A 14,168-nucleotide genomic window follows, 5' to 3' on the forward strand; every position below is an offset into this window, starting at 1 on the left:
TTCTCTGTACTGGCACCCCAATGGTGGAACTAGCTTTCCCCTAAAACCAGGACAGTGGAGTCCCTTCCCATCTTTAAAAAATGTCTGAAACCCTACCTCTTTGAAAAGTATCTTAAATAACTCTCATGGCACTCAGACTTAGAAAGTTGGCTGTCAGAAGTTTAACAATGAAAGTTTACTTTAATTAGTCTATCTGCATATTCAAGACATGGCATACAAGAGTGTGCTGAGATACCCAATGTGACCATACTATATATACTGTATATATATTGAACAACCTTGTGTTACAGAGAGAAACAAAAAAGTGCAATTTGAAGCCTTATGGCATTAAGTTGTCTATTGTATACGTATATTTGTGTATTGTCTAAAAAACAAAATAAAATTAGAATAATGATAAAAAAGTGGCTCTGGATAAGAGTGTCTACTAAATGACTCAAATGTGAAAGTAAAATGTAGAGAAAAGAGAAAGGAGTTTCAAACGGTCTGGCCTTCGGGTCTGTCTGACTACCAGCTGCAGCCGGGGTCAGTTCATTTCCTGCACATTGTATTCGCCAAGAATCACTCCGTTCAAGTACTTTGTCGAGAACAAAGGGTGAATATGTGCCTCAGCTTGAAAGCATTTCCCACAGCACTTACCTGTATTGGATAAATGTGGTTCGACAGAGCTCGCAGGTCATCCCCAGATCAGAGGCAAAAGCAAAGCACTGTGTTCTAACAAACAGAATGTTGTTTGCACTACATGGATATGAACAGTCATTCAGCAGTCAGAAGGTAACTTGCCATGTCCAATTAAGTTGAAAGAGGTTACTTTTTTAAAGTTATGCCAATTTTCTTGTCGATATCTGTTGTCATCCTCGGGTCATATTGTGGATAATACAGTGGTTTTTTTTTTAAGCGTTCTGATGCACTGAATGCTGTTTGCGCAGTTCCTACAGATACATGTGAATGACATTCATTGTAAAGTACAAGGGACATGTTCTACTGCCTTCTGAAACTGAAACACATATTATAGCAGGCCATTTACTGGTTTATAGAGCTGTCAACTAACAAAAGTAGCTATATTAATGAGTGAACAACACTATTATATATATAAAGGCATTGTCAGTAAGCACAGTTGCAGTCACTTCTGAACATCATTCCTCATTAAGTCAATGTTAGCAGATCTGTTAACCCACAGGAATGATTGCCATTGTGTGTTGATTAATGTGTTGAGAGGCTGAATAACCGTCAGTGTTTCGTCCAATTAGAAGGTTACACTTTTAATTGCATCCAGGAGATACAGGACTCTGTCTTTAACCCCACGTACCCAGTGGTCACCCTTCATTCAGGGCAGGTAGTAACCAAAGAAGTGTTGAAGATTCTTCAAAGTAGCCCCCCTTTGCCTTGATGACAGCTTTGTACACTCTTAGCATTGTCTCAACCAGCTTCATGAGGTAGTCACCTAGAATGCATTTCAATTAACAGGTGTGCCTTGTTAAAAGTTCATTTGTGGACCTTGTGAATATGCTTGAGGAAACAGGTGCAAAAGTATCTATATCCACAGGAAAACTAGTTCTATATTGACATAATCTGAAAGGCCGCTCAGCAGGGAAGAAGACCCTGCTCCAAAACCACCATAAAAAAGCCAGACTACAGTTTGCAACTGCACATGGGGACAAAGATCGTACTTTTTGGAGAAATGTCCTCTGGTCGGATGAAACACAAATATAACTGTTTGGCCATAATGACCATCGTTATGTTTGGAGGAAAAAGGGGGAGGATTGCAAGCCGAAGAACACCATCCCAACCGTGATGCACAGGGGTGGCAGCATCATGTTGTGGGGGTGATTTGCTGCAGGATGGATTGGTGCACTTCACAAAATGGATGGCATCATGAGGCAGGGAAATGTATGTGGATATATTGTAGCAACATCTCAAGACATCAGTCAGGAAGTTAAAGCTTGGTCGCAAATGGGTCTTCCAAATGGACAATGACCCCAAGCATACTTCCAAAGTTGTGGCAAAATGGCTTAAGGACAACGTCTAGGTATTAGAGCAGCCATAACAAAGCCCTGACCTCAATCCTATAGAAAATGTGTGGGTAGAACGGAAAAAGCGTGTGTGAGCAAGGAGGCCTACAAACCTGACTCAGTTACACCAGCTCTGTCAGGAGGAATGGGACAAAATTCACCCAACTTATTGTGGGAAGCTTGAGGAAGGCTACATGAAACGTTTGACCCAAGTTAAACAATTTAAAGGCAATGCTACCAAATACTAATTGAGTGTATGTAAACTTCTGACCCACTGGGAATGTGATGAAAGAAATAAAGCTGAAATAAATCATTCTCTCTCCTATTATTCTGACATTTCACATTCTTAAAATAAAGTGGTGATCCTAACTGACCTAAAACAGGAAATTTTGACTAGGATTAAATGTCAGGAATTGTGAAAAACTGAGTTAAAATGTATTTGGCTAAGTTGTATGTAAACTTCCAACTTCAACTTTACATTCTAAAATCGCCACTGCATGTACCAATAGACAGCCCTCGTCTCAGCTTTCACACACACACGTACACACAAGTACGCACGTATCCGTGAACGCACGCATGTACATGTAACCAATGTGAAATGGCTAGCTAGTTAGCAGTGGTGCACGCTAATAGAGTTTCAAACGGTGACGAGTATTTATTCCTCTTGCTCTGCAAGGGCCGAGGCTTTTGTGGAGCGATGGGTAACGATGCTTCGAGGGTGACTGTTGTCTGTGTGCAGAGGGTCCCTGGTTAGAGGCGAGGAGAGGGACGGAAGCTATACTGTTACATACACACACATCAAACCATGTCATCATGTTCATAAAGAGTACATTATTTATCTCTTCCATTTGTATGGAATATTTCATATTTGCAGTGACTTATTCAGAGTAAATGTCAGGGACTTATTGAGAGTAAATGTCAGGGACTTATTGAGAGTAAATGTCAGGGACTTATTGAGAGTAAATGTCAGGGACTTATTGAGAGTAAATGTCAGGGACTTATTGAGAGTAAATGTCAGGGACTTATTGTGAGTAAATGTCAGGGACTTATTGAGAGTAAATGTCAGGGACTTATTGAGAGTAAATGTCAGGGAATTATTGAGAGTAAATATCAGGGACTTATTGTGAGTAAATGTCAGGGACTTATTGAGAGTAAATGTCAGGGACTTATTGAGAGTAAATGTCAGGGACTTATTGAGAGTAAATGTCAGGGAATTATTGAGAGTAAATATCAGGGACTTATTGTGAGTAAATGTCAGGGACTTATTGAGAGTAAATGTCAGGGACTTATTGAGAGTAAATGTCAGGGACTTATTGAGAGTAAATGTCAGGGATCTTGGGACCACAAGGTATTGATGGGATCAGTGTGAATTCATCCCTACAGTGCCTTCAGAAAGTATTCATACCCCTTGATTTATTCTACATTTTGTTGTGTTACAGCCTGAATTCAAAATGGATTAAAAGCTTAAAGTGTAAGATAATATACATAATTGTTTTAAGATGGTCATACCATGGATATTTTAGCTATTTGATTTGGAATTTTAGGACCACTTTAGGTATCCCCTAAAAATATTAAAATATTATTTGATAAAATATTGAATTTGGCCTTTACTACTATAGCCTATTGAAACACATTGAATAACACATTCATAAAAAATAAATAATCGGGAAAAACGTTTTGAAGTGTCTGCCCCAAAATCTAGGAGATATATAAGAAAGCTAAGGAAATACTTGTGTTTTTTGGACACATAATTAACCGCTTATTTTTGTTGTCACAAAACTACCGTTCCTCCAAACTTCCATTAATTTGAATGGGTTACCTTCAGACGAGTCCCGTGACACTTCTGTAGATCGTTGAGAAAAATAGGGAACAACATGGTGTTTGTGAGAGTCTCCCCTTTCCACATATTAGTTTATAGCCCAAACGGTTCGGACACTAGAGACAGAAGTTGGCACATCAGCGTTATAGATTTTCGGGATATCTCTAGCTGAAACTGATGGATTTTGATGGGGATTTTTTCATTATGTTACTTAGATTGACGCAAGGGTTAACCAACTTGTTTTCAGGTTGTTTATGCTTCTTTATTTTTACCCATCCACCAACAGGTGCTCTTCTTTGCGAGGCATTGGAAAACCTCCCTGGTCTTTGTGGTTGAATCTGTGTTTTTGAAATTCACTGCTGAACTGAGGGACCTTTGATAATAGTATGTGTGGGGTACAGAGATGAGGTAGTCATACAAAAATAATGTTAAGCACTATTATCACACACAGAGTGAGTCCATGCAACTTATTATGTGACTTGTTAAGCACATTTTTACTCCTGAACTTATTTATGCTTGCTATAACAAAGGGAATACTTATTGGCTCAAGACATTTTAGCTTTTCATTTTTAATTCATTTGTAAAATGTCTAAAACATAATTCCACTTTCACATTATGGGGTATTGTGTGTAGGCCAGTGACCAAAAATTTTAAGTTTAATTCAATTTAAATTCAGGCTATAACACAAGAAAATGTGGACAAGGTAAAGGGGTGTGAATACTTTCTGAAGGCTCTGTATGTATACTGACTGGGCTGCCTCCCACCCTCCCACACAATATATCCATCTCCATGTATCACTGGAGATCTATTCACACTTAGAGAGGTCCTGCAGGACCTCACCACAATCAGCCTTCACACAGCCGACTGTCAGGCTGTCCTACTATAGACTCAAATCTTATTTGAAAGGTTCAGTTGAACGTGAAATTAATTCATTGCTGTATGTTTGGCAGATGTCATAATACTTCATATTCATTCTGAATAGAAAGCTGTTTTTGATGGACATTGACATTAAAAGCTTATGTTCCGTCAAAAGAATGTTGTCAATATATTAGTTTTTCGACAGGTAGCTTAGAATCACTGAATAAATATTTTTTTTGTAATTTCACATCCCGTTTGTATCAGTCAGGGCGGTTTGTGGGAGAGATACATGAAGCCTCCATCTTGGTACACACCACCCACCCAGCACATCACAGCAAAGTTTCACTGTGTTACATGAGGAGAGTTATGCCTGACTGACTGAGCAAAACAGTTCATTTACAATTCAGGACATGCAGAGGGGTGATTCAAATTGAAAAAGGCACCGTGGCAACAATGTTATGACTGTCATCAGGCCCTAATACAGTGGGGCAAAAAAGTATTTAGTCAGCCACCAATTATGCAAGTTCTCCCACTTAAAAAGATGAGAGAGGCCTGTAATTTTCATCATAGGTACACTTCAACTATGACAGACAAAAAGAGAATAAAGATCCAGAAAATCACATTGTAGGATTTTTTATGAATTTATTTGCCAATTATGGTGGAAAATAAGTATTTGGTCAATAACAAAAGTTTAGCTCAATACTTTGTTATATAACCTTTGTTGGCAATGACAGAGGTCAAACGTTTTCTGTGAGTCTTCACAAGGTTTTCACACACTGTTGCATGTATTTTGTCCCATTCCTCCATGCAGATCTCCTCTAGAGCAGTGATGTTTTGGGGCTGTTGCTGGGCAACACAGACTTTCAACTCCCTCCAAAGATTTTCTATGGGGTTGAGATCTGGAGACTGGCTAGGCCACTCCAGGACCTTGAAATGCTTCTTACGAAGCCACTCCTTCGTTGCCCGGGCGGTGTGTTTGGGATCATTGTCATGCTGAAAGACCCAGCCACGTTTCATCTTCAATGCCCTTGCTGATGGAAGGAGGTTTTCACTCAAAATCTCACGATACATGGCCCCATTCATTCTTTCCTTTACACGGATCAGTCGTCCTGGTCCCTTTGCAGAAAAACAGCCCCAAAGCATGATGTTTCCACCCCCATGCTTCACAGTAGGTATGGTGTTCTTTGGATGCAACTCAGCATTCTTTGTCCTCCAAACACGACGAGTTGAGTTTTTACCAAAAAGTTATATTTTGGTTTCATCTGACCATATGACATTCTCCCAATCTTCTTCTGGATCATCCAAATGGTCTCTAGCAAACTTCAGTCGGGCCTGGACATGTACTGGCTTAAGCAGGGGGACACGTTTGGCACTGCAGGATTTGAGTCCCTGGCGGCATAGTGTGTTACTGATGGTACGCTTTGTTACTTTGGTCCCAGCTCTCTGCAGGTCATTCACTAGGTCCCCCCGTGTGGTTCTGGGATTTTTGCTCACCGTTCTTGTGATCATTTTGACCCCACGGGGTGAGATCTTGCATGGAGCCCCAGATCGAGGGAGATTATCAGTGGTCTTGTATGTCTTCCATTTCCTAATAATTGCTCCCACAGTTGATTTCTTCAAACCAAGCTGCTTCCCTATTGCAGATTCAGTCTTCCCAGCCTGGTGCAGGCCTACAATTTTGTTTCTGGTGTCCTTTGACAGCTCTTTGGTCTTGGCCATAGTGGAGTTTGGAGTGTGACTGTTTGAGGTTGTGGACAGGTGTCTTTTATACTGATAACAAGTTCAAACAGGTGCCATTAATACAGGTAACGAGTGGAGGACAGAGGAGCCTCTTAAAGAAGAAGTTACAGGTCTGTGAGAGCCAGAAATCTTGCTTGTTTATAGGTGACCAAATACTTATTTTCCACCATAATTTGCAAATAAATTCATTCAAAATCATACAATGTGATTTTCTGGATTTTTTTTCTAATTTTGTCTGTCATAGTTGAAGTGTACCTATGATGAAAATTACAGGCCTCTCTCATCTTTTTAAGTGGGAGAAATTGCACAATTGGTGGCTGACTAAATACTTTTTTACCCCACTGTATATCATTAGAAATCATAGCAAAGGAAAATGGATGACAGGGTAGAGGAAATAAGTTAGTGCATCGAGAACGGTTGTGTTTACATTGATGAGGTACGACAGGAAACTGAAGGGAGAGGCACCGTAGATTAAGAACAAACTAAACTGAGGAGTAGAACAAGCAGTCTAAATCTTTAACAGTGTTCATGGGGGGAAAATATAAAAAATATAAAAAATAGGTGGACAGTTTGGAGCAACCATGTTTTCTTGAATAAACATTGAAAAATGTAAAAACCTGAAAACAAATTGGTACTGTGGTACTGAATAATTCAACCACTCTTTGTATTGCTACATGAATCGGTGTTCACAAAAAAATTGCATCAATAGTATTCAGAAGCGTTGTGTAGGTAGCATTCATTACTTTAATATCATAATTCGACTTTTGGCGTCATGACTCCCACTAAGTAAAACCATAGAAATAGTCCTCAAGTACAATAGTGTTAAAGGCCCTGCGTCAATCTGATGTCTGACGTGCCCGTACAGCATTTACTGTGATGCAACCTCTGCAGACTTCAGGGTTTTCATACTTCTTGCGAAGTCAGTTTGTGTTTATACAGAACCTCCCGCCCCCACCTACCGTCAACCAATCATGTTAATGGTGAGCTTTAAGGAGCCTTCCGCATTGTTGCAACATTTGAGAGGTGCACAGAAATGCGGTAAGGAGCTTGATTTGTCCTCTGCATGCCTCTGGAGGCACCGAAATTGCGCCACACTCTCCACACAGCCTCCGTCCACATTTCCAGATCAAGCATAAATTAGCTTTTAGGATGATAAGATGAAGCACATTGCACTGACACTCAATACTCCAAAGGTTGTTATTGGTTTTGTACAAAAGTGCTCAGTGGCGCAGCATACTGCTGAGATGGAACTTGTTGACTACCTGTTGACTCTATCAATGGCACAAACTTGTCACTAATTATCCGGACTGCCCAGATACGCTCATTCACACCTTTTGTATTTAAATCCTGGCAAGAAATTCCTACATTTCTTTCCTGTTGTGTGCGTTCAAGTTAAGAGTAAGTTTGTTTCCTATTTTCCATGTTTATTGTAGTTACCTAACAATGTAATTTTCATCGTTTGAGATATGTTTTAATAGCTTTGTCCTTATCAACATTACCTTTTATGTTATGCAACCTGACATGATGCCTCTCCTTTGTTGCAGAATCACACACCTTTACCATATCCAACCACCAGTCCTCTCTGTCTTCTGCTTGCTCTCTGACCGGAGCTGAGTACACCTGGTGACATCTATCCAACCAGTTAAATATCTTGGTTTCCTTTTTCCATCCACCACGGCAAACAGTTGCCTCCTCACCTGAAGGACTGTGTGGTTGGTCACTGTAGGGAGTGGAAATGCAAATGATGATACAAATCCTCTACCCACAATCCTTTGCAATCACACTGAAACCATACAGTCTGGGGTACAAGACAGGGTTGTTTATTTTTTCTGTCTTAAATGGAAAGCATTAATTAAACCCTGACTGGAGTTCACATACATTTTCACAGTAAGTAGACAAAAGGAAGTGTGACTTCACTCCCTTGTTCCTTTGTTCTCTGATGGCTTTTGGGGGAGACTCCTTTTCCTGTGCACTTAGAATTCCATTTCCTTTGGTTCCCCCACACCGGACCCTTCCCTCTGTGTCCCTTGGAATGCTCCTGTCTGAGATGTGCTGTGGACAAGGTCCTCTCCTGTCTGAGATGTGCTGTGGACAAGGTCCTCTCCTGTCTGAGATGTGCTGTGGACAAGGTCCTCTCCTGCCTGAGATGTGCTGTGGACAAGGTCCTCTCCTGTCTGAGATGTGTTTTGGACAAGGTCCTCTCCTGTCTGAGATGTGCTGTGGATAAGGTCCTCTCCTGTCTGAGATGTGCTGTGGATAAGGTCCTCTCCTGTCTGAGATGTGCTGTGGACAAGGTCCTCTCCTGTCTGAGATGTGCTGTGGATAAGGTCCTCTCCTGTCTGAGATGTGCTGTGGATAAGGTCCTCTCCTATCTGAGTTGTAGAAATGCACTCCACCTCAGCCTCTCTTCCTGCCATTCTCTGGCACTTCCCCAGGAAGCATCTGCTTTTCTCTGACAAAGAAACACTGCCGCAGAACCTAAATAATAGTAATTTACTTAGTAGACAATGAATACTCTGTATATCCCAAGTGGGGTCCCCCCTGAACGCCTCACTAAGTCAAGTTGCTATACAATGACACAATGACTTTCTGAGTTTCGTGTTTTAGGGTTGATAAAAATCAAAGCACACATTAGCGAGGGTCTATTTCCTGAGGGAATGAATCATACTTCTGCTTTTTATCATCACATCCTGATACCAGGACAGTATCAGCAGGCTGGCATATCCTCTCACAAGTTTCAAGTTGGATCTCAGCACCCATTTGTGACACTGGTTATTTTCTTTATTATGCAAACCTTTTCTGTGAAGGAAAACTTCCTGCATTTCCCACAACAGAAAGTGAAGCTCGCCTGGTGATCTCATGGGGAAATATTATCAAAGAGCTAAATCATTGAAATTACTGGAGTTATTATGCTGATATGACCTAGAGTACATTAGTGTACTGCCAGGCCTTGAATCTTAGGCTGCTGTATACTTTTATAACAACAATAATTTGTTTAAAAGTTGCTAATGTTTGGATATGCCACCACCCCCTCTGCAGAGGAAGTGGATGGCTGTATCAAGTCTAAGCACACTTCCTGTGTTTGTTGTCTTGGGAGGGCCTCTCAGGGTAGGCTAAGAAAGTAGCAAGAATATTTGCATCGTCAGCCAGTCCATTACAGGGGAGGCTAGCAGGAGGACCATCATCAGTCTGACTGAGCACCACTGTCATCAGATCGATTGGTGCAAGCGGGGAGAATGGAGTACTACTGGATATGCCTGTGGAGCGTCTTGGGGGTGGGTCTGTGTGTTCCTGATGATGAACACTATACTCTTCATCAGAGTCCTCTCAACTTCGACAAAGCTTTAGAAGCCTGTCTGCCTGCCAGTTTCCTAACTAAAGTGGCCAGTATGGAGGAAGCCACGAAGATTTTGAAAGTCATCGCGAACATGTCATCCACAGAAGGTAGATTTGAGTTTTGGGTGGGTTTGAGGAAAGAAAAGTTGGATTGTGTGAACAATGACACACCTCTGAAAGGTTTTAAATGGACAGTGGATAGCAGCAGTGACACAAAACTGGATCAGTGGAAGTCTTTGCCCAAACCAACCTGCACGGTTATACACTGTGTATTTCTCTCAGGTGAGTTTAATGGAACTGAAATAGTGAACTGGGGGTTTGTTCCCAGTACCTGTAAGACAAATCGTCCATTCATTTGTAAACAACGTGATGAAGAGATTCCTTTCATGGACCAGTGTCTTACCCCACACATACTGGAGGCCCGATCAATAAGGCCAGACCCAAATAATCCTCATAAACTGGATCTAGAATGTTTGTCTGGGCAATTGTTTAAACTGACTTGCTCTGCAACAACTCTGAAATGGAAATGTGATGATGGATCGGCTATAGATGGCATTTGTGCTTCGTGCAAAGCAGGTTATGTGAGAGATGAGTCTGGAAACTGTGTGGACAATGATGAATGCAGAGATCAGCCCTGCAAAGGCCTGTGTGTCAACACAGAGGGTTCTTACCTCTGTAAATGCCGTGATAAAAATGGAAATTTTCAAGACGAGGGCTCAGTGTCATGCAATGAACTACCAGTAGCTACTTTTACTCCTGAAGGAAGTGACAACTATTTGGTCCAAGACCACACTCCCACTCCCAAGCCAACAATTACCATCTTTCTGCCGGACCAACCCACTCCCACTTCCCCTACGGATGACATTGAGATAGTGGACAAGAGTGGAGAACAAGCCAAAATCGTCATACCTGTGGTGATAGCAGTGATGACCTTGGTCGTTCTGGTGGTCGTGGTGTTGGCTACTGTGAAGTGCTGTCTCAGGAGGCGATCGCAGAAACTGGCCATGAAAACTGCAGAGAAAATGGCAATAAAGAGGGCAGAGGCCTCGGAGGAAAAATACTCCCTGGAAAACACAAATGAGAAGGAGGCAACTTAAGCAGAAGTGTGAACGGAGGTCACAGCAGACTCAGACAACCTGAAGATTTAAAATGACAATATATGACTTATTTCAGTTCTTAAAGTTAATTGTCAATAAGCACTTGAATAACATTTCTTAATAGAAAGGATTGACCACTACTTAGACAATACAATGTTAATTTTCACTGCAGTAGTGAAAATGAAAGCTTTGGATATTATTTTATTTTGAGGATTTGTATGTGGGCTCACATTTCTTCATAGTATTTGCTAGGCCTATGTTTATTTACGTACTTAACTGTTGTACTGTTGTATATACTGTATAGGGTTTGTGTGTATATATATAAGGCATCATGTAACATAGGAAGATGAATTTGATGCTTCAGTATTTTGGAAGTTTCTAGTCCTGATATAAAGGATCACAGTCTCTGCCCATGGCTTAAAATGTTGAGCCCATATTAACCTAGTTCTTTCTCAGTTCAAAAGAAAGACCCTATCTTGTCAATAGATCAACTGATTTTAAAAGCAATGATTTTATTATAATTGAAAATAAAGGTTGAATGAATTATGAGCAAACAGACACTGTGGGTAGGTTTATCTTCTAGCCTACAGAGGCCCGAGTAAATATGCACCAAAGAGGAGAGAGAGGACAGCTGATAAGAGATGGCTTGGCTGCTCTATCCGGACCAGGATGTGGTCGTTTTGCCAAATGGTAAAAATGTTTTCCTGTTGCTGTCTGCCTGAGAGATGTTAAAGCAAAAATCACTGCTGCTGTTTTAACTTGAACTTACACAATGAATAATGAATCATAGAGACTGAGCATAAATCTGAACTTAAACTCTGCATCAATCTCCTTTTACTCTTCAAGAATTCTGGAATAAATGAATCATAGGCAGCAGGGTTCAACACTTTTTTTGTATGTGCTCACACCAGAGGTGGGACCAAGTCACTATTATTCAAGTCACAAGCAAGTCTCAAGTCACAAGGTCCGAGTTTCAAATAGAATGGGTCAAGTCTCGAATCATGTCCAAGTCATACATTTTAAAAGCAAGTCACAAGTTCAAGTCAAGTGAAAAAAATCGATACATGCAACTACAAATCGAGACCTTGTCAAAAATGAGTTAGTCAGATATAATACATCTTTAGATGGTTCTTCATATGTCTGTGAAATTAGAAGTACATTTTAAGTGAAATAAATGAAAAACTAGATAGTTATATCTGCATTAACCCATTAGAACTTGGCACTATAAAGTTATATCTGCAATCCAATCACAAGCCTGAACAAATCCAGACGGACCCGGACCAAACACAAGACATTTCTTTGCCATCTCACTCTAAGTATGGTCTAGGCCAATGGTTCCCAACCTTTTTCCACTTACTGTGCCACCAACTCAATTTTGCTCTGCCCGGAGTACCCCAAAAGGACCCCCTCATGCGTCTTTTACCAGTTGGCTTACTGTCTCATGAGTCTTCTCAAGTACCCCCTGTGGATAGACCAAGTACATACAGAGGTCCTAGTACCCCTGGTTGGGAACCACTGGTCTAGGCTAATCTAGCCAGCAATAATGGCACACAAGGAACAAAACAAAACTGTCATAAATCTTAAAGTAATGATGTTGTCACATCATTGTTCAGCGATGACAGTGATTTGTCTGATGCTCATAATGCATTTTCTATTTGATGATGTGTTCTGACTCTATCTTGGTAGAAGTGTTATTCTGTCATTTATGTGGTCAAATAGCTACAGTCTTCTTAAAAACTGAAAATGTGTCAGATAGAACCTTATGGTTGAACCCAGATGGACATTTTGACTTGAGGGACCTTTTAAGATGAGGACCTTAATGGGTTATGAAAGAAGAGTTCACTACCAAAAACTTCTGAGATCTAGGCAGTGGCTTGTACTCATGGATGCCAAGGGACGCCAGGCTTCCTCAAAAATGGTTTCTTTTTTTCCTGGTCAATTTGATCTTTCATCACTCTGTGCAGACCCAGCGCTAGAATGGATCAGTTGAACGGGCATTTGATTTCCATAGGCGGGTCCATTTTGTTCACTGGACCTCCAATGTGTGTACACGCTTGCACGTGTTTGTTTTTTAAATGGGTGCAATAGTAAAGACCACAGGGGGCTCATGAGTTTCAAGTTTAGGGAGGATTACAATTAATCTTCAAATTTCTACCGATCTGCCTCTCAGTTATAAATATTTAACAGTTTCATTTCAATAATAACGTGTTTGTTTCTCAAAATCATTGTTACATGGTTAATCATACAAATCTGAAGTAAAATGATACAAATCTAAAAGTTCAATTTCAACTATGGTGAGGGCACTAGTCTCTGCCATATGGACACACTGATGCACTGTGATCCACTGGTGGCTAAAGAAATGAGAGCATATAACTCAGAGATAGTCTATAGGCCAATGCAGCAGTAGGACTATAACTTCCATCATCAACTAAGTAAAATACATATGCCTAAAGCCAACAAATAAAAACAGTTGAAAGTATCCTGATAAATGCCAGTTCTTTCAATCACATGAATCTCTCTTCTCTGCCTATCTGCCTGCCTTGAGCTATTGCTAGTGAAGTTTAACATCTTATTAAATCTTCACAGGGTCTGCCCCAAAGCTGTCCCTAACAAACTTGTCACATTGTATCAACTAGCTCAGTGATTGCTTACCAGGGATTTATTTTTATTTATTCATCCATTATTTTAACAGGTAAGTTGACTGAGAACACATTCTCAGTTGCAGCAACAACCTATGTACAGGGGAGAGGAGGGGGATGAATGAGCCAATTGTAAACTGGGGATTATTAGGGGACCATGATGGTTTGAGGGCCAGATTGGGAATTTAGCCATGACACCAGGGTTAACACCCCTACTCTTACAATAAGTGCCATGGGATCTTTAATGACCTCAGAGAGTCAGGACACTCGTTTAACGTCCCATCCGAAAGACGGCACCCTACACAGGGCAGTGTCCCCAATCATCTGCTCTGGGGCATTGGGATATATTTTTGTTAGACCAGAGGAAAGAGTGCCTCCTACTGGCCCTCAAACACCACTTCCAGCAGCATCTGGTCTCCCATCCAGGAACTGACCAGGACCCAAACCTGCTTAGCTTCAGAAGCAAGCCAGCAGTGGTATGCAGGGTGGTATGCTGCTGGGATACTAGGAGAGGCTAAACCCTCTTGCTTCGCCTCACCCTCTCTGCTGAAACTGTATCACTGGAGAAAGCATTCGAGCAAGCGAAACAGAGCTCCTCTATGCGTGCCCATGTAACTGATGCTGTCTGGACAGAAATAGTATGACATGCTATCAGTGGCAATTTAGGCAT

At 41.0% G+C, this 14,168-nt stretch overlaps 1 protein-coding gene across 1 annotated transcript; it reads left to right on the top strand.

The window, feature by feature from the left end:
* Positions 1-9,550: 9,550 nt before the first annotated feature.
* On the top strand, positions 9,551-11,413 carry LOC118944303 (complement component C1q receptor-like). Its single transcript, XM_036962802.1, has one exon. It carries the CDS (start codon positions 9,663-9,665, stop codon positions 10,857-10,859), a length of 1,197 nt encoding a protein of 398 aa, XP_036818697.1. The 5' UTR covers positions 9,551-9,662; the 3' UTR covers positions 10,860-11,413.
* Positions 11,414-14,168: the final 2,755 nt, after the last annotated feature.

This window comes from Oncorhynchus mykiss, chromosome 25, assembly GCF_013265735.2.
Source record: "Oncorhynchus mykiss isolate Arlee chromosome 25, USDA_OmykA_1.1, whole genome shotgun sequence".
Classification (NCBI taxonomy): domain Eukaryota; kingdom Metazoa; phylum Chordata; class Actinopteri; order Salmoniformes; family Salmonidae; genus Oncorhynchus; species Oncorhynchus mykiss.